Here is a 21,469-nt window from a genome sequence, read left to right on the forward strand (position 1 = left end):
CTATGTGGTTTTTGGGGGGTGTATGCGATGACAGTGCGCGAACAACACTCAAGGAATATGTGTAGATGATAGACTTTGGAATTTGATTTTCAAGTATGTGCCGTACAATCAGCAAAATCCCATACGCCTCTGCTGAAAAAATTGTTGTGTGGACGCTCATGGTTCTGGCTGCACAGAAATTCGGACCATGAGCAGCGCAGGAGACCATAGTGGAGGTTTTAGACGCGTCACTGTAAAATTCTGCAAGTGGGTATTTAAACTGCAGAGACAGAAAGTGCTGCAGTATTGCAGCCTGCGGTACCCGATTTTTGTCAAGTTTCATAAAAGAAAGGTCGCACGACACAGGACGAACTTGCCAAGGCGGTAAACTGTTTGAAAGGGATGACCTGTACACATGCTGATGATGATGATGATGATTGGTGTTTAATGGCGCAAGGCCGACGAGGGCAAAGAGCGCCAGAGAAGTTATTTAATGAAAAGAAGTGATTCCCACAAAAGGTAGGTATAAAAAGAGTAAACTGGACATAGTAAGATCGATAAAGATAATGGTGATGGCTGGTGTATAGGGCCAGATGTGATTACGCATGATAGGAAATAAGGTTTAAAAACTTAACATCTGACAAGTATTTAAAAACGCGTTTTACAGAAACCATGGCATCGTCACCTAGAAACAGAGACGGGTGTAGGGGAATATGTTGTCTGTAGAGTTCTCTGAAGTGTTTGTGTCGTGTTGTGTCAAGTGCCTTGCATTGTATGAGTATGTGGACTACGGATAGGCCCTCCCCACACCTGCTACACAGGGGTCTTGGAGATCCCGTGAGCAGGTGCGAGTGCGTCACATGTGTATGGCCTATCCGTAATCTAGCTAAGGTAACTTCAATGTGCCGGTTGTGTGAGTCAGTAGTGTATTGTCCCAAGTGTGGTTTTATTACGTGTAGTTTGTTGTCTGTCTGTTTGCTCCAGTCGGCTTGCCACGTTTTACGGAGTTGCTGTCTTATGTGTGGCTTGAGGTCTGTGTAAGGAAGTGTTGTTATGTTTACTGGGTTTCGGAGTGCAGCATTGGCGGCCATTTCATCCGCCAGTTCATTTCCGCCGATGCCAGAGTGGCCTGGCACCCAACACACAGTCACTTCAAGGTTTGAAGAATACGCCAGCATAATTGATTTCAAGAGAAGGTTAACTACATGGTTTTTCGATGACTTTGCGGATAATAATGCACGGACGACGCTCAGCGAATCTGTATAGATGATAGATTTAGGAATATTATGTTCAACTATGTGATTTACAGCCAGAAAGATGCCATATGCTTCTGCCGAAAAAATACTTGTCTTTGCATTCATGGCTCTACCTCCTTCAAAATTGGGCCCATGAGCAGCACAAGACACTGCAGTGAACGTTTTGGAAGCATCAGTGAAAAACTCTGCAGCCCTGTATTTATCCTGCAGATACATGAAATGCTGCTGAATCGCAATTCTTGGTGCCCTGTTCTTATCAAGATGCGTAAAAGACAGGTCACAGAGCACAGGGCGCAGATTCCATGGTGGTATAAAATCAGTGATGGGTGTCTTGTGAATGTCTAAAAAGGGTACCTCATGCTCAGAGGCTTCCTCTCTTACCCTAAGTGAAAAGGGCAGAGACATGGATGGACGATTTAGGAACAGTTGTTGTGAGGATGTGTTATTAATGGTGGAATTAAAAGGGTGGTTAGTCAGGGCCATGATTTTCGAGGCATACAACAAATCCATGTAAATCCTCTGGTGATATAGGGACCATTTATCACACTCGGCGTAGAGGCTCTCGACTGGGCTAGTGCGAAAAGCACCACATGCAAGGCGAAGACCCAGATGCAGCACTGGGTCGAGCATTTTCAGTGCCGTTTTTGTTGCAGACCCATAAATGACGCTTCCATAGTCCAATCGGGACCCCACTAGGCTTGTGAAAATACGTAAGAGGACTTGCTTGTCCGTTCCATAAGACTGGTGGGACAAGATTTTAAGAATGTTGAGAGCCTTTAGACATCTATGTTTCAATTGCTTAATGTGAGGGATGAACGTAAGTTTTTCATCCAACACCACTCCTAAAAACTTGTGTTCCTTCCTCACAGGAATCGATACGCCATTAAGTGTAATGTCTGGGTACGGATGGATCCCACGCCTCCTGGAGAAGACAACACAGGTGCTTTTTTCTGGGTTAAGTTTAAAACCGTTCTTGTCTGCCCAGCTGGCAAGTTTTTTGACACCGAGCTGGACTTGACGCTCACAGATGGACATATTACATGATTTAAAGGATACCTGGATGACGTCTACATACATTGAATAAGAAATTGTAGGTGGCAATGCCTTCCCAAGGGAGTTCATTTTAACTATGAAAAGAGTGCAGCTTAAAACTCCACCTTGCGGAACGCCGTTTTCTTGTACATGAACCCTTGAGAGTGCGCTACCAACTCTCCCACGAAAAGTTCTTTCGGACAAATAACTAGCAAGAATGTTCATCATGTTCCCTGAGACACCAAATGACTTCAGGTCACTGAGGATCCCGTAGCGCCAGGCGGTGTCATATGCCTTCTCAAGGTCAAAAAACACCGTTGTGCAAAACTGTTTGTGAATGAAAGCGTCCTTTATGTACGACTCAAGAGCGACAAGTTGGTCATTTGTAGATCGCCCCGCCCTGAAGCCTGCCTGGCAGCTCTCGAGAAGACCATTGTACTCTAAGAAGTACACGAGTCTCCTGTTTATCATCTTCTCAAAGAGCTTACACCGGCAGCTTGTCAGGGCAATGGGACGATAACTGGCGGGAGAGGAAGGGTCCTTTCCTTCCTTCAAGAAAGCCACCACTATGGCCTCCCTCCATGAGCGAGGAATGTGCCCCGAAAGCCATATGTTGTTGTATAGATGTAGGAGTGTTTCAAGAGTGTCTGGGTGTAGGTATTGTATCATGGTGTATGTGATTTTGTCTGCACCTGGAGCTGAAGGCTTACATGTGCTGAGAGCAACCTTCAGCTCATGAATTGAAAAAGGACAATTGTAAGAAGTGTGCGACTTGTTGTGATCACGCAGGGACTTCTTTTCTACAGATGTTTTGTGTTTCATGAAAGTGTTTGTGTAGTGTGCTGAACTGGACACGTGTTCGAAGTGTTGTGGAAGTGTGTTAGCCTGGGCTTCCAGTGTGTCCCCTGTTGTACTAACCAGGGGAAGGCTGTGTGTCTGTTGTCCTTTTAGTTTTCGTATTCGTGTCCAGACTTTGTGTGTGTCTGTGTAAGAGTTTATGGATGTCAAGAAGGTGTGCCAACTCTCTCGTTTTGCCTCACGGCGCACACGTTTTCCTAACGCCTTGGCCCGTTTGAACAAAATGAGGTTACCCGACGTGGGGTACCGACGAAGGACACCCCACGCCTTGTTCTGGGCCTCTCGCGCCCGCCTGCAGTCCTCATTCCACCACGGCCTCCGCTGGTTGCGCGGGGCACCAGAGGCGTGGGGAATGGACTTTTCGGCGGCGTCGAGGATGTGCGCCGTGAGCAGTTGGGTAGCTTCTTCAACGTGTAGGTGTCCTATGGATGTGTGGTGTAGTTTGGATGTCTCTGTAAATGTATTACAGTTAGCTCGTGCTTCATTGAACCTATTATGGGAAGATGGACTGCATGGGCCTTTACCTATGTATGTTAGTGAGGTGGGGAAGTGGTCACTGCCATATGGGTCAGTGCCCACACCCCACTCGAGAAGAGGAAAGAGAACTGCAGAGCCAATCGCCAAGTCAAGATATGAGTATGTGTTGTGTCCTATGTTATGGTATGTAGGCTGTTTACTGTTGAAAAGGCATGCTCCTGAAGATGTAAGAAATTTCTCTATCAGGCGACCTCGGGCATCCGTGTGAGAAGAGCCCCAAAGAGAGTTGTGAGCATTAAGGTCGCCTGTAAGAATGTATGGTTCGGGCAGCTGGTCAACCAACGCCTCGAAGTCAGAGCTCGAAAGTGCATGATCAGGAGGAATGTAGATGGAGCATACCGTTATCAACCTATTAAATAATATCGTTCGAATTGCTACAGCCTCAAGGACAGTGTTCAGAGTGACAGGGTGGCAGGCTAAGGATTTCCGGGCAATTATGGCCACACCGCCAGAAGAGTGTGTGCAGCCATCCCTGTCCTTTCTGAAGACCATGTAACTATTCAAGAAATTTGTGTGCTTGGAATTCAAATGTGTTTCCTGAACACACATTACACTTGGCTGATTAGCATGATGTAGTTCGTATACATCGTCAAGATTTTTAAGAAGGCCTCTACAGTTCCATTGAATTATGTTTTCTCTTCCCATTATTTAGTGTGAGAGCTACTGGAGTGTGTGTTTGTTTATGTGTCGTCTTTCGGGGCTGTGACTCTCGCCTTTTTTGGCTTATCGGGAGGCTTTGGCGTCGGGACGCGTTCCTTGCGCTGCGTTGCAGGCAGGAACGGCCCGACATCCATGTCGTCGTCGGATGTCCGAGGGGTGCCCGATGGACCGGGCCCCCCGGACTTGGCCCCCCCCTCGGGAGCCCTTCGTTTGAGCCGCCACCGCCGAGGGCGTCCGGGGCGCCAGAGGTGGCACGGGCGGTGCGGCGACCGTGGGAACCGGTGCGGGGCCCGTGGTGTCCATCACCTCGGTACCCTCCAACGCACGGGAGGACGGGGAGACAGAGGCGGGAGCAGCACCGGTCCCGACAGAAGTGGTTTGCGCCACAACCGCTGCTGCCTCAGCAAGCGGCGTGGTGCCGGGTTGGGCTGCGTGAGGCAACCCAGCGGGGGGGCGGGGGCGGGACCAGGTCAGACTCGCTGAACTGGGTCCCTGTGGACACCAGACGCCGCTCCGCCCCCCGGCGAGCTGCGTCGGCATACCTCCCCAGAGGGAAAGAGGCGAACCTCTTTCTCGCCTCTGGAAAGGTGATGTTCTCGGTTACCTTAATGTTTATGATCTTTTTTTCGAGTTGGAACTTTTCACACTTGCGGGAGTACGCTGCATGCGGCCCGCCACAGTTCACACAAGACAGGGTATTGGATGGACAATTATCGCTTGGATGATCATTCGCCGCGCATTTCGCACACGTCGTTCGGCCACGGCAAGAGTTCGTACCGTGCCCGAACCGCTGGCACTTAAAACAGCGCCGCGGGTTCGGGATGTAGGGACGTATTGAGCACCGGATGAAACCTGCATTTATGTGTTGTGGGAGAACTGCACGGTCAAAGGTCAAGATAATGTGCTTGGTGGGAATTTCCTTGTCGTCTCTGCGGATTGTGATGCGTCTCACGGCGGTGACGCCCTGATCCTTCAAGCAGGCAAGGAGATCCGCATCCGTTTCGTTCAGGAGGTCTGTCTCGGATATCACACCCTGCGAGCTGTTGAGGCTCCGATGGGGTGTGACCCGGATGTCTAGATCAGCCAGTCTAGTCTGAGCTAGAAGCTTTGTGGACTGCTGCTTGTCATGTACCTCGATGAGGAGTTCACCAGTTCTTTGTTTTTTGGCCTGATATGATTTTCCTATTATGGCTTCAAGATACTTGGCGATCAAGAAGACTGACTGAGATGCAAGAGGGTGGGTTGGATTCAGGGACTCCATGACAAGAAATCTAGAGTAATGATCTGGTTCAGGAAATGTCAAAGATGGCAATGGGGGAAACGATACTTCGGTGCGGCCCCTTTTAGGGGGCCGATCACGGTTGGGGGGGGTTTTAGACAATACCATAAAGCATAGTATAAAAGCAGGGAGACGGGGGTACTTTCTCCTTTGACCTTACCCTGGTAGCCAAAGAGGTCCCGGAGCTCCCTGCCTGGTGAACAGACAGGGAAGGGAGCCCATCCGCCGGAGCTTGACCTGGGCTCCGACGGCCACCGTTCGTGGTTTCTAACCCTCCACCTATAAACACATTGCCACGGTTGGATCCAGCGTATGTTTGGGGGCTCGGGGTCCGCGGTATCGCCAGTACCGTCACCAAGATTGCTCAAGGTGCCCCGTGCGGGGGACCTGTACACATGCAAAAACAAAGCACTGAGATCCGAGGCTCGCTCTTTCACTCTAAGTGAAAAGGGCAGAGGAACGGATGGGCGATTTACAAAGAGCAGAGATGTGGATGTGTCGTTAAAGACAGGATAAAAAGGATGATTATTCAGCGATGAAATTTTAAAAGCATAAAGCAAGTCCATGTATGTTCGTTGGTTCTCAAGGCTCCACTTATTACACTCAACATAAAGACTCTCAGCCGGGCTAGTGCGAAAAGCACCCGACGAAAGACGAAGGCCCAGGTGTAGAACTGGGTCAAGAATTCGCAAGGCAGTCTTAGTCGCCGACCCATACACCACACTGCCATAGTCCAACCGAGACCCAACCAAAGCAGTATACAAGCGAAGCAAGAGTTCTTTGTCGGAACCATAGGATTGGTGGGAGAGAACCTTAAGTATATTCATTGTTTTGAGACATTTATTTTTAAGTTCCTTGATGTGGGGAATGAATGTGAGTTTGTGATCAAACACCACACCTAAGAACTTGTGCTCCTTGTTCACAGGAAGCGACATGCCATTAAGAGTAATGTCTGGGTCCGGATGGACCCCGCGCTTCCTGGAGAACACAACGCAGGAGCTTTTTGCGGGATTCAATTTAAACCCATTCTTGTCTGCCCAGCCGGCAAGCTTCTTGATGCCGAGCTGGACTTGACGTTCGCAGATGGACATATTACATGATTTAAAAGATATCTGTACGTCATGTACATACATGGAGTAAGAAATTGTAGGCGGCAGTGCCTTCCCAAGGGAGTTCATTTTTACTATGAAGAGAGTGCAGCTTAGAACTCCGCCTTGCGGCACGCCATTTTCTTGCACGTGTACCTTTGACAGTGCAGAACCAACTCTGACGCGAAAGGTTCTCTCAGACAAATAGCTAGCAAGGGTGTTAAACATATTACCAGAAACACCGAATGACTTCAGGTCAGTAAGGATCCCATAACGCCAAGCGGTGTCATAGGCCTTTTCTAGGTCGAAAAACACAGTTAAACAGAACTGTTTATGAATGAAGGCATCCTTAATATATGACTCTAGTGCCACAAGTTGATCATTCGTGGATCGCCCCGCCCTGAAGCCTGCCTGGCAGCTCTCGAGAAGGCCGTTATACTCCAAAAAGTACACGAGCCTCCGGTTTATCATCTTCTCGAGAAGCTTGCACAGGCAGCTGGTCAGGGCAATGGGTCGATAGCTAGCGGGAGAAGAAGGGTCCTTCCCTTCTTTCAAGAATGCTACAACTATGGCATCCCTCCAAGACTTTGGAATGTGCCCCGAAAGCCATATCTTGTTGAAAAGGTGAAGAAGTGTTACAAGAGTGTCTGTGTGTAAGTTCTGTATCATTGTATATGTAATGTTGTCTGGGCCTGGAGCTGAGGGTTTACACGTGCTCAGAGCACCTCTCAGCTCATGAAGCGTGAACTCGGAGTTATAAGAGGTGGCTGACCTGTCATTGTCATGTAAAGGTTTCTTTTCGGCCACGAGTTTGTGTTTCATGAAGGTGTTTGTGTAGTGTGCTGAACTAGAAACGTGTTGGAAGTGTTGTGCGAGTGTGTCAGCCTGGTCTTCGAGTGTGTCCCCTGTTGTACTGACCAGAGGCAGGCTGTGTGTTTGATGTCCCTTGAGTTTGCGTATTCGTGTCCATACTTTCCGTGTGTCTGTGTAGGAGTTAATTGATGTTATGAATGTACGCCAACTCTCTCGTTTTGCCTCACGGCGCACACGTTTTCCTAACGCCTTGGCCCGTTTGAACAAGAGGAGGTTACTCGACGTGGGGTACCGGCGAAGGATACCCCACGCCTTGTTCTGGGCCTCTCGCGCCCGCCTACAGTCCTCATTCCACCACGGCCTCCGCTGGTTGCGCGGGGCAACAGAGGCGTGGGGAATGGACTTTTCGGCGGCGTCGAGGATGTGCGCCGTGAGGAGTTGGGTAGCTTCTTCAACGTGTAGGTGTCCTATGGATGTGTGGTGTAGTTTGGATGTCTCTGTAAATGTGTTCCAGTTAGATTGTGCTTCATTGAACCTATTATGGGAAGATGGACTGCTCGGGCCTTTACCTATATACGTTAATGAAGTGGGGAAATGGTCACTGCCATATGGGTCCGTGCCCACACCCCACTCGAGAAGAGGAAAGAGAACTGCGGAGCCAATAGCCAAGTCAAGACATGAGTATGTGTTGTGACCTATGTTATGGTATGTAGGCTGTTTATTGTTGAAAAGGCATGCTCCAGAGGATGTAAGAAACCTCTCTATCAGGCGACCTCGGGCATCCGTACGAGAAGAGCCCCAAAGAGAATTGTGAGCATTAAGGTCGCCTGTTAGAATGTATGGTTCGGGCAGCTGGTCAACCAGCGCCTCGAAGTCAGAACTCAAAAGTGTAACATCAGGAGGAATGTATATGGAGCATACCGTTATCAACCTATTAAATATATTAAGCGTATTGCTACAGCCTCAAGGATAGTGTTCAAGGTGACAGGGTGGCATGCTAAGGATTTCCGGACGATTATGGCCACACCGCCAGAAGAGTGTGTGCAGCCATCCCTGTCTTTCCTGTATACCAGGTAACTATTCAAGAAATTTGATTGTTTAGAATTCAAATGTGTTTCCTGAACACACATTACACTTGGGTGATTGGTATGATGAATCTCATACACGTCAAGATTATTCAGAAGGCCTCTGCAGTTCCATTGAACAATATTTTCTCTTCCCATTATTTAGTGTGAGAGCTACTGGAGTGTGTATGTTTATGTGTCGTCTTTCGGGGCTGTGACTCTTGGATTGGGCTTTTTGGGCGGCCTATATGTAGGCTTGGACGTCGGAGGCCGCTCCTTGCGCTGCGTTGCAGGCAAAAACGGCACGACGTCCATCTCGTCGTCCGATGTCCTAGGTGTGCTCGTGGAACCGGGCCCCCCGGACTTGGCCCCCCTTCGGGGGCCCTTCGTTTGACCCGCCACCGCCGGTGGTGTCGGAGGCACCAGAAGTGGCACGGGCGGTGCGGTGGCGGTGGGAGCCGGTGCGGGGCTCGTGGTGTCCATGGCACACTCCGATGCACTGGACGATGGGGAGGCACGGACGGGAGCGGCACCGGCCCCGACAGAAGAGGTTGCCACCACAACCGCTGCTGCCTGAGCAAGCGGCGTGGTGGCGGGTTGGGCTACCAGAGGCAACCCAGGGGGGGGGGGGGGGCGGGGGCGGGACCAAGTCCGACTCTCGGTACTGGGTCCCCGCCGAAACAAGACGCCCCTCCGCCCCCCGGCGAGCTGCGTCGGCGTACCTGCCCAGAGGGAAGGAGGCGAACCTCTTCCGTGCCTCTGGGAAGGTGATGTTTTCGTTGACTTTCAAGGCAATGATCTGTTTTTCTTCTTTGAACTTTCCACAGCTCCTAGAATAGGCAGCGTGTGGTCCCTGGCAGTTGGCACAGGTGAAGTTCGCGGATTTACAATTGTCAGTTTGATGATCATGTGCTGCACATTTTGCGCACGTCAATTTACGACGACAAGACGTTGTGCCGTGCCCAAACCGCTGACACTTGAAACAGCGGCGCGGGTTCGGCACGTAGGGTCGGATTGGACATCTCAAAAAGCCTGCGTTGACCGACTCAGGAAGGTTAGAGCGGTCAAGTGTCAAGATTATGTGCTTGGTTGGAATTATTTCATCATTTCGGCGTATGGTGATTCGCCTCACTGCTGTCACGCCCTGCTCTCGGAGGCCCTCGAGCAGGTCTGCTTCAGTCTCATTCATTAGATCCCGATCAGAGATCACGCCCTGGCAGCTATTGAGGCTGCGATGGGGCGTGATCTTGATGTCAACATCTACCATGCGCGTTTGCTTGAGGAGGTTAGAGGATTGTTGCTTGCTTTTTACTTCTATCAAAACTTCTCCCGTTGTGAGTTTCTTAGCCTTATACGACTTTCCGATAAGGCTTTCAAGAAACTTGGAGATTAGAAACACAGATTGGGAAGTGATGGGCTTTGTCTTGTCAACAGATTCCATGATCAGAAACCGCGAGAAATTATCAGGCTTTGGGGGAGAGATCGATTGCAAAGGAGGAAAAGAAACTTCGGTGCGGCCCCTTTTCGGGGGCCGATCACGTCTGGGGGGGGGGTTTAGAAAATGCCATATGATACACTGAAAAGCAGGGAGACGGGGGTACTTTCTCCTTTGACCTTACCTTGGTAGTCAAAGAGGTCCCGGAGCTCCCTGCCTGGTAGACAGGCAGGGAGCCCATCGGCCGGAGCTTGACCACGGCTCCGACGGCCACCGTTAGAGGTTTCTACCCTTCACCTTAAAACACATCACCACGGTAGGACACAGCTTATGTTGGGGGGCTCGGGGTCCGCGGTATCGCCAGTACCGTCACCAAGATTACTCAAGGTGCCCCGTGCGGGGAACTCACGTTTTTGGGCCATGTCGTCAACGCCGCGGGAGTCCTGCTTGACCCGGCAAAAACTTCAGCCATAGCGAACTTCCCAAGACCGAAAGGTAAAAAGGCCGTGAGAAGATTTCTCAGAGTGTGCACATACTACCGGCGCTTCGTCGCAAACTTACCACGCATTGCATAGCCACTCACGCACTTGACGAAAGATGGCACCCCTTTGAGCTTGGAAAACGCCCAAGAAAAAGCATTCTGCGAGCTGCAACAACGCCTGCGAAACCGGCCCGTGCTCGCTCATTTCGACGAAAACACCGAAACGGAAATGCACACGGATGCCAGCGATATAGGTTTGGGTGCCGTCCTCGTCCAAAAGCAAAGCGGTTGCGAAAAGTTAATGGCTATGCAAGCTGTGGTCTGTCGAAGGAGGAGAAAAACTACTCTGCCTCCGAAAAAGAGTGCCTGGCTATCATATGGGTCATTTAAAAATTTCGCCCATACGTGCATGGTAGACCGTTCAAGGTTGTGACAGACCACCACGCGCTGTGTTGGCTCCCCAATTTGAAGGACCCCTCTGGCCGTCTTGGGCGGTGTAGCTTGCGCCTAAGAGTTCGACGTTGCAATAGTCTACAAATCCGGCAGGAAACACTCCGACGCCGACTGCCTGTCCCGCGACCTCGTCGACCCACCACCACAAGACTCCAATGAAGACAGCGCGTTCTTCGGAGTCGTTACGGAGAGCGACCTAGCCGCCCAGCAGCGTGCCGACCCCGACCTGCGCATCATAATCGACTACCTCGAAGAGCGCAACGTCGCAGTGCATACGGCGTTCAAGCGGAACTTAGCACCATTCAGCCTGAAAACGCCGTTCTCGTGAAAAAGAATTTCAGCCCTGGAACGAGAACGAATTATCTACTTGTCATCCCCGCAGACCTTCGTGACGCAATTTCGGAAGCGTACCACGACGACCCGTCTTCCAGACATCTCGGCCCAGCTCGCACTATTGCGAAAATCAAGCCGAAGTACTTCTGGCCCCGCTTTACATCTGACGTCACCCACTACGTTCGGAGTTGCCGTGACTGCCAGCGACGAAAAACACCGGCGTCAAGACCCGCCGGTCTTCTGCAACCGATCGCCGTCCCATCGAGGCCGTTTAAACAGATTTGAAAGGACCTTTTAGGCTCGTTCCCTACGTCACGATCACAGAACAAGTGGATTGTCGCAGCGACAGACTACATAACGCACTACGCAGAGACCACCGCCCTTCCGAGGGGGACTGCAGAAGAAGTCGCTAATTTCTTCATAAACCAAGTTGTACTGCGACATGGAGCCCCTGAAGTCCTAATCACGGACCGCGGAACGGCCTTCACTGCGGAGGTCATGCAAGGAATCTTGCGCTACAGCAACACGGACCACCGAAGAACGACGGCGTACCACCCCCAAATGAACGGACTAACGGAACGCCTGAACAAGACAATCGCGAATATGCTGTCAAAGTACATCGACGTTAAACATAAGACTTGGGATGAAGTCCTACCCTATGTCACGTTTGCGTACAACACGGCTATCCAGGAAACTACGCAGATGTCACCGTTCTACCTTGCCTACGGAAGACTGCCGACCACGATGCTGGACGTCATGCTTCCCCACGTGGAAGACGACGAACTCAGCGCCGACGTCCAAGGATACCTTCAGCGTGCGGAGGAGGGCCGCCAGCTCGCTCGAGCTCGCACAACGAACCAGCAGCTGGTGATGCGAGACGCTACAACCTCCGACGCCGAGACACCGAGTACCACCCAGGGGATCGTGTGTGGGTTTGGACTCCCATCCGACAACGTGGACTAAGTGAGAAGCTTCTACGACAGTATTTCGTACCCTACCGGATTCTACAACGTGTTGGCCACCTTACCTACGAGGTGATCCCCGATGGGGATTCAGGATCATCACGACGACGCACGCGGCCCGAAGTCGTCCACATTGGTCGCTTTAAACCTTTCTACGCACGATTAGGGACTTTTATTCTTTATTTGTTCGGACTGTCGCTTATGTTAGCATCCGGTCGATGCACTCTTAGAGGGAGTAATGCTGCGAACCATGCATTGGCTTGTTTATTTGTGTTTTGCTTTTGCCGCCCGGCTGCGCCGGCCTGTGTTATCGGTGTTGCCTGTGTGCCAAGACAAGCGCGTGTTCCGTTCTTTCTGTGCCGCATGTGTTATCTCTTCTGATAGGGAGAGCGTTCCGAACTAACGTGAAAAGCCTAGAATAATATTCGTTTATCTACAGTGTTCTGGATACAATTCGACGGTTCGAGAAACCCTCGCGTCGAGTGATAAATTTCCGCTGAGCAGATGCCCCGGCATTGGAATCGTCGATGCTCGCCTTCGCATGTTAGTTTGTTGACTGCTGCTTGCCGCCTGTATTCTTTGAGTTGTTAAGGGAGAGCACGTTCGCTCCAATAAACTTGTTTTCTTTGAAGACAACTGCGTCATCTTTGGCCACGTGACATTTCAACATTTCGTCGCCCTATTCAATCGGGTTTGAACTACTTATGTTGGCTGCCGCGGACGGAACAAATCGTTCTCTAACGAAGGACCACATATTCGCTTATTTTCCTTCCAATTGCTTCTAACGTTTCTATAGAGGTATTTTCACACCTTGACAGCATTTTAATTCTGCCTAGTACTCAGACCCGGCCACCATGACTCACCCAGAAGCCAATGCAAAACCACGGCCGGGCTAGAGCGGCGGCGCGGGCTATGTTGATACCGACGCGCGCACGCCGCCGCTCTAGCCCGGACGTGGCCCAACCCTTGCTGTTGAATCTTTCGAATCGATGTTCGATTGGTTGGCTGGAAATGCGTGACAGAAATCGGTTTTGGTTCCAGTGGTGAACTGTAGAGTTCTCATATGCGGATGTCCTTGTGCTTTCGTGCCTAGCGTGGCGGAAGAGTGCACGCTTACCTAGCTTGCGCCATAAGCGAAATCATGTACATCCACCCGAGGATGGTGCATATCAGCATGGTAGGGACGTTGTACAGCATCCACGCAAAGAAGTTGAGGTCGTCTTGATTGAATAACCTGCACGAATAGAAGTCAAGATCAGTTTTTTTCTGCAAATGCTGCTAGCCTATTATAAGCCGCGGCCGCAGCAGCCGCAGGGCAGTATTGGAAGTGATTGTGAATCAGCCCTTTGCCCTAACTGAGTCAGTCGACGGCAAGTTTGTAAACCAAGCAAGATGATAAGTGTCTCAAAACCACAAATGATTGGTACTGGCTAATATGGCCACATGCCCCTACGTGGAAAGGAACTGGATTGAACAATGTCACAAAATGTGATGTGTTAAAAATGGAAACGCCAAAAACACACATGTACTTAGCGTTGACAGTAAAGTTATGGCGGAATGGATACTAGGCGAGAATTATGAGCCGCTAATGCGTAACGCTTGATTTGCTGCGCCAGACGTCAAGGCTGTGGGTTCGTATATATGACTACGTATGCCGTCGCGGCACGTTGCTCGATACCAGACAAATCGTAGTCTTGAAACTGGGAGACTGGCGGCTAGTGGTTTCCAAAGATGCACTGTTTCCATTTTAAATCTTGCGATTAAGTACACGCCCATACACACGCCCTTTTTCACATATACACGCCTTTTTTTCACATCTGGGCTTTCAAATGAACATAGATGACTTGGCGATGTCATTACAATTCTCATTGCTTACTTGTGTGTGTTGTCGCCAGCATCTGGTCACGCCCTGCTGTCCTATCCGTGTTCGAAGTGCATGTTCACTTCCTTTCTCTTATGTTCCGTACAGGCTGTCTTATTAGATACGGAGAGTGTTTGGCCCTGTCGTCACAAGACCACAATGTCTTTCTTTAATCGCCAGTATTCTCGACTTAATTGGACGGTTCCAGAGAAAACTAGACGCAGCGGTAAATTCTCGGCGGCCAAATGCCGTGGTATTCGGTTCCCCTACGCTAATCTGTGCACGTCACTCTTCTACTTCCTCGACGTTCATGTTTTCTTTTAAGTTTATTGCGGAGGAGAATTTCGCTCCCATGAACTTTAATCCTCCAAGAACTCTGCGTCTTCCTTGGCTGTGTAACAATAATCACCCCTTTATACTCAACCGTCGCTACGTGCTTCGTATCGCAATACTTTCTGTGTGACATATCGTTTGATAACTTTAGGTGAACAGCAATGGATGACTACGGAGACGATAATAGCGGGCGATCTCACGTTTGAGGGCTGGTCGTGGGATTTCTTTATTGGCGCTGACACAGAAGGGAAAACTAATCTGCTGCCCTGCCGCTACGCTAATCACGTGACTACACCTCAGCTCTTCGTTTGTATGTTTTTCGGGTTGTCTGCGCGGAGAGTGCGGCGGCGTTATCGCCTGGACAATGAATACTCTTACACGATACACACTATCGGCCTCAGCTTGAAATTTGAAGCGGAAAAAAGTGGACACTTTCCTTCGCTCTCCCGTCTGGTCAAATAGCGCAGCGCTCAGGTTTATCCCCTACCGCTGAGGCAAACCATTAGATGCCAGACCTGCTAGGAAAACTTAATTATAATTACGCTCATGTTTTTACGGATGTTTTTCTCAGTAGGACGTGCTTTTAACCATACTTTCATGTCATAACAATAATTTTCATTCGTGTTACTTGCCCAACCAATTTTGTTCTGATGAATAGACTGCAGGGACCTTTCTATTTGGGACGCAACGTTTCAAAAATTGGAAATTCTAGTAATGCAGTTTCTGGGCAAGTTCATTGGTGCAGGAATTACATTATTTCAGTGACTCACTCGACGTAGAGCGAATGGATAATCAGGTTTGGCGGCGTCCCGATGAGTGACCCCGTGCCGCCGATGCTGGAAGCGTAGGCGACGGACAGGAGCATCAGCTTCCGCACCTGATTCAGCCGCACCTCGTCCTCAGCCCGACTGTGAATGCCAGGTTAGTTGTAGGTAATATATAGGCTTTTTCGCATTCCCTCTACCCATCCAGTGTGAGTATATGCCACGTGTTTATATGGCACCCAGTAATTTGAGGAATATTTCAACTTTTACGGCCATTCACGGCAGAGAGAATAACCCCCGAACGCCCAAAGCAGCAGCTGGCACGGCCACGTGCATGAACAATATTGCAGTTTTCAAAGTCCTCACGAGCTGCAGCAGAGTGTACGCCGGCAACTTGTATGCGAATGCATGTAGCTGCAGTAAAAGCTCATTAATTCGGCCACCGTTAATTTGGGAATTGGGATAATTCAGCGTTCCTACTGTTTCCCTTTAAAAAAACTGGTTTATTCATCTGTCATAGGAATAAGTAAAACACAACAGTGGAATGTGCAACAAAATCTGCAGCAGAGCATGATTTGTGGGTCGGCGGCTGTCTTGTGAGTGTGCTTGGCGAGCGACGTCCTGCTGGCCGGGCGATTCGGCAAAGGTATACTGGAATCATTTCCCTGACAGATATGAGCTCAGCGAAATCTTGGGGTATCGTGGTATAAAACGCATTCGTGTTAAAATATAAAACCCGGAAACGAACACCCCTAAGTATTACTCTTTAGTACTGATGGTTGCTTCCCCCCAAGAAGACCATATGTGCAGGGGTGCACCCTTTACAGGCCGCATGCTTCGTTGTACTGGCACCACTTCCGTGACGGATATGACGTTAGAGAAATCTTCGTTATGATGATCATGATGGTTGGTGTTTAATGGCGCAAGGCCAACGAGGGCAAAGAGCGCCACAAAAGTTTTTAATGATTAAAGAGGAGTGATTACCACGAAACGGTATGTATAAAAACGTGTAAACCGTATAGTAAAACCACTTAAAGATAATGGTGATGGCTGGTGTATAGGGCCAGATTTGATTATGCGTGATAGGAAATGAGGTTTAAAAACTGAACGTCTGACAAATACTTAAGAACACATTTTACTGGGACCATGGCATCGTCACCCAAAAACAACGATGGGTGGAGTGGAATGCGTTGTCTGTATAATTCAGGGAAATGTTTGTGTCGTGTTGTGTGAAGTTCCTTGCACGTGATTAGTATGCGGACTACGGATAGGGCATTGGGTATAGAAGAGCACCGACGTTAAAGGGGCTCAACCCTGCGGCACTTTATTGGGAAACGTGGGTTCTTCCGGAGGCACTATCTAGACGACACTACCACATTACTTTGATATAGGACTCCTTTAAATTGTTATTAAGCATGCCCCCAAAGAAAACGCATCAATCTACTGTAGTAATGTTTACTTCAGCCGGGCTGAGTGCAGAGCAGAGGAGCTTACGCGCGTGTGTCCCACGATTGCCGCATAGGACATTACAGTAACTGTTTTCAACTAAAATTTCACTTGGGAGTGGTGTAGCAGATGCCGCTCGGCACCCGCGCGCATTCCTTTCTCTCCGGTCTGCCGCCGGCTCGACGACAGTGCGCCTTTGCGGAAGACGCGTATTGGCGACGTCCCCGCCGGATTAGGGCCTTTCCTCCGCGCTCTTCAATGGTCGCCTTTCGGGGGGAGCGCTTAACTTGTTGTCCGGCCGACTCCTGGCACTACTCCTGGCGCCGTTGTCGTCTGCTCACTGGGGGGGCCTTTTTCCTCTCTCTTTTGAAGGACGCTGGGGTTCCCCTTCTTTCCCTCGTCGGGGAAAGCTCTGGGCGCACGCATCTTTGGAAAACAAACAGTCCTGTCTTGAAACTGCAAACCAGCTCCACGTCTGCTTTCTCGCCTCCTTCAGCAGCCGACATTCCGGGCTGCTACACTGGCCTTGTGTGTGTGCACTTTTTCCTGCCCGTGCCATTGCGCGCATCTAAATTCGTTTCAAACGGGTAACAGCATTAGCGGCCGCTTTGCATTTATTTTCATTGAGTTCCTCCAATAATTCCTAACTCCTGAATGTTCATTGAACTAAAATGTTAGTTTTATACCATCGGATACCAGATTTCAAAAACTAACTTTTCGCAGATGCATTAAAATTCCCTTTGTTCAGCTGCTTCGTGAGATTACGGGTCCTTCTAGGCACACCATTTTTAAATGTCTACATGAAGGCAGCGCAGCGGCAATGTGAGCCGACCTCCATCACTGAGCCGCTGGTATCGCCATCACACGTTGAAAATTTTAAACCTTGCCCTACACACTGACGCAGTTGATTTAGACACGTTGCATACAATGATGTCTTTCATCACCTAGGCCATGAGACCATGTTGTATCTGAAGTATGGTACAAATGTATTGCAAACTCGGAAAGTTTGAATCACATTCTTGGGTGGAACCAGCGGGAACGCGGCGCAGACAGGGAGAAAGAGGCAGAAAGGTGGCGGCTGGTTTAACAACTTACGGTTGTTATGTAGCAAGAGGTACTTAAACCTATATTTAAGGTCGAGGAATAACTTTAAAAATCAGAACGCGGGTTCGATTCCCGCCGCGGCGGAAGCTTTTCTGATCGGAACGAAACGCGAGAACGCCCGTGTGTTCAAGATTTCGGCTCAAAATTAATCCGGTGGTCAAAATTAAACCGGAGTCCTCTACTACGGTGCGCCTGATCGCCTGTGTAGCGTGGGAACGTTAAACCTTATAATCAATCAATCAACTTAAAAAAAGTCAGTTAACAGTCAAAGACCGCGCGTGTAAGGTGTCCCCTTTAGGCCGAGATACTTAATTGCTTAGCTAAGATCTCTCTTCTTCCTGTAATGTGAATTGCTGCCGACCCTTCCCACCTCATCTGCTGTACGTGGCGGGAAAATTCGGCTCGCCGCCACACTCAAGTCAGTGGGATGAAAGATGGGAAGCAGCAGGGTCTTCAAATGACTAGTTATACGCTCGCAAACGCACATTTATGCATTGTACAGTACGGCTAACGTGCTGTCAGACAAATTAACTGAAAACACGAAAATATGAAACAGAACGAACAAAATTGAAAAATACCGTTCTTGGAGTCCCAATAATGGCGTAGATTGGTGGATTGGATATTGGATAATTTGGCATTGCACATTTCCCAACATTGTTATGGCAATTAGGACACGCGTCAATTTGACTGGAATGGATGGAACTTCGCTATTTGTGTGTTTTGGTTCAAATTTTCGGGATCCCGTTTCGTGTGCCCATGACTGTAAGTTTGGCCACCTGACAAAACAATGCTGTACAAAACGCCCACAGTGAACGCAGCGCAGATGCTGGCGTAGTCCGCCCTGCTATAAACCACTTGCAATGATCTCGCGCCGCGCGTTCAGAAACGCTGCCGCTTTTTGAAGGCCGCCCTACAAGGAACGCGCCATAGAGTTACTACTGAATACTGAGAGCACGCGCGCAAAAGCAGCGCGGCGGCCAAGGGAACCGGTCCTAGGCCCCCTCCGACCGGGCCGCAGGGGAGCAACGGGTCTGCGCGTTGCTTGCGCCGGCGAGCTCCGAAGCAGGGAGAGAACTGACCTCTAAGCACACGTGAACCAGGCGCTGAACGGCTCGTTGAGTTTGTCGCGAAGCGCCATGACGCAAAAATGGGTCTCAGACCCATCCTTGCGCGGCAGAGGAATCTTGCCGCGAAAGGGCGTTTTGCGGCGCGCATTCTTGCGCGCGCGGCGCCGCAGGTGAGGACGCACATTTACACTTCTATTCATTCTGTTTTTGATTACCGCATATTCGCGTATACCCCGCCCCTGCATATAATCCGCACCCCCACTTCCAGCCCTCTGAAAAAAAAACAAATCCTCGCGTATTTCCCGCACATTTGCCACAGGAAAGGCTGCGCCGAAGCTACTGCTCAGGCAACACTTCACGTACTATGTAGACAGAAAAAACGCACACTTAGCAAATAGAATACACTGATTGCAAGGCGAAAGTCACAATTCACCTGTTTTGCGCAATCACAAGTCACATGTTTCCCGCAATCGCTGCCGTGGAAGGCTTAGTGTTACTGCATAGGAGCTTCACGGCAGAACGCGCATAGCCGCGGAGCTGCACTATAGGAACAACTCCGCGTATTACCCCCACCCATAGTTTGCCACTGAAATTTTCGCTTTTTTGGTGCAGGTTGTAGGAGCGAAAATACGGTATAAGGTTTAACACGGCGATGCTATACCGCTGATGGGGCATGCCGTAGTGGAGGGCTCCGCAATTATTTTTAACCCTCTGGCGATGCTTAACGTACGCCGAAATCTCGACCACATGTACGTTTCGCTTTTCGCGCCCATCAGAATTTTATCAACACTTCCACGTACCAAACGCAATTTGTTGCGAGCCTTGATAGTGACTTGTACACCATTCCACCAACTATAATAAATAAAATTTTCTAATATCCTAGCTACTAAAAGAGTACTGAAACAATCGTTTACGTAACCATCATGTTGATGTGGGCATGCCAGCAAAATTTGTAAATTGTGCACGTCCCTTTACCATTTCGGCGCTGAATTTATTTGTTGTGTTCATTCCTGATTTCAGATATACCTCTTGATTTTGCTGTCTGGCTTGTAAGGGAAGTTGCCGTCTAATGTCGAGCTGCTGTTCTGATCAGCCTTTATTTACCTCAGCTGCCTCCATGAACCTCAAATAAATCAACATTTATATTATTTGCATTATTTCGTGATATGAAGTGCTTATTCAGTAATCTCATTTAGGGAGAAAGTAGTAAAAAGCTAGGGGCACTGGTGCTTTGATTTTGCATGAATGCAATCAAAAGCTTTCTGGTACAAAATCATTGTCTTCCACGCAATTTTCGCTCTGTGTGCTTTATCAGCACTCTTATTGGTTTTAATTGCATTGACTGGTGTTACGAAGTGAGGTAAACAAAACATCGCGTGGTAAGAAACTTCGCAATATTTTAAAAACGCGAAAACAGTCACTAAAACACACTTGAGTTATTGTGTGCATAATAGCATCAGCAAGGTTCAACGGCGATGTGTTGTAAACGACAGTGGGCACGTAATGGGTCAATTCAGTCCAAAAAACCTTTGCAGACGCGGTGCTTACTAAAGATCACGAAAGCTAATGCCCCGATATTCTCTTTACAGAAGGGCACACTCACTGGAAAGCCTCTTCGGCGAGCTGCAAGGCATCCATGCTGGCTGCCGGTGTCTTCATCGGGGACAGTAGGACTGCTGGTCATTAGAGTGAAGCGAAGAACACCGTAAGGCGCTTGCCAAACCACCTGGCGTCCAAGACGTACACACCTCACTTCTTCAGAAGAACAGCAGTCCCTACCGCAGACTATGAGGATGTTAGGAAATATAGACAGAAATTTTTTTTTCTCATCAGGGCAGATAATCAATGAAGTATATATCGCACCACTCCACCCAAGGACTCATGTACCACGGCATACACTTAACGTGGAAACTCTGAAGTCCGCAGACGTAGGTTTTTCTTTCTCTGTCCCTGCAATTATCAATTCGACATCACTTGTACCGCCTTCACGTTCACCCTGCAACCATTTTTTTTTTGTCTGATTCTGTCCGCTTTGTTATTTTTCTGCGATTTACCTCGTTGTCGCCATCGCTTAATACTGGAAGCATTGCTGTGGTACGTTTCAACTACGTGACTTACTGTGTTCAAGTGCTTGTCCGTGCGCGTCTCCGCCAGAAATCGGGCATGCGATCGTATTACCAGCCAACGCTCAGTTCTTCTTAGGAAATGGGGATGCTCTGCCTGTACCCGTGATCAATAGCTGTACCCCGCCCGTCATTGCCTTTCTCCTCGTCATGACGGTAAGGTCCAGAAGCCGTAGTTACTTTGAGGGGATATTTATTTATTTATTTATTTATTTATTTATTTATTTATTTATTTATTTATTTATTTATTTATTTATTTATTTATTTATTTATTTATTTATTTATTTATTTATTTATTTATTTATTTATTTATTTATTTATTTATTTATTTATTTATTTATTTATTTATTTATTTATTTATTTATTTATTTATTTATTTATTTATTTATTTATTTATTTCGTTATTTACATACCCTCAGTGCCCAGGGGCATTACAGAGGGAAGTGGGGGATAACAAAATTATTGGAAGAATACACAGCAAGTAATAATATGATAACAGCTCTTTACACAAACAGTGCAGACACTGCGATAGTTATATCAA

General features: G+C 48.8%; 1 protein-coding gene across 2 annotated transcripts in view; it reads right to left on the minus strand.

Moving 5' to 3' along the window:
- Positions 1 to 20,547, minus strand: part of LOC144144762 (solute carrier family 13 member 2-like) — a 64,043-nt gene extending 43,496 nt beyond the window's left edge. Inside the window, exons 1-3 of one of the 2 annotated variants that reach the window (XM_077676274.1) lie at positions 20,409 to 20,547; positions 15,195 to 15,332; positions 13,348 to 13,464 (exon numbers count right to left, since the gene is read on the minus strand). In XM_077676274.1, coding sequence (XP_077532400.1) covers positions 13,348 to 13,464; positions 15,195 to 15,332; positions 20,409 to 20,464 — 311 coding nt within the window. In that variant the 5' untranslated portion in view covers positions 20,465 to 20,547. The remainder of the gene's footprint in view (positions 1 to 13,347; positions 13,465 to 15,194; positions 15,333 to 20,408) is intronic. The other variant, XM_077676273.1, reaches the window with a different exon arrangement.
- Between the last annotated feature and the right edge of the window lie 922 nt (positions 20,548 to 21,469).

Source organism: Haemaphysalis longicornis, unplaced genomic scaffold (assembly GCF_048455015.1).
Source record: "Haemaphysalis longicornis isolate Haplotype H1 unplaced genomic scaffold, Haemaphysalis longicornis Haplotype H1 scaffold_7, whole genome shotgun sequence".
NCBI classification, from domain to species: domain Eukaryota; kingdom Metazoa; phylum Arthropoda; class Arachnida; order Ixodida; family Ixodidae; genus Haemaphysalis; species Haemaphysalis longicornis.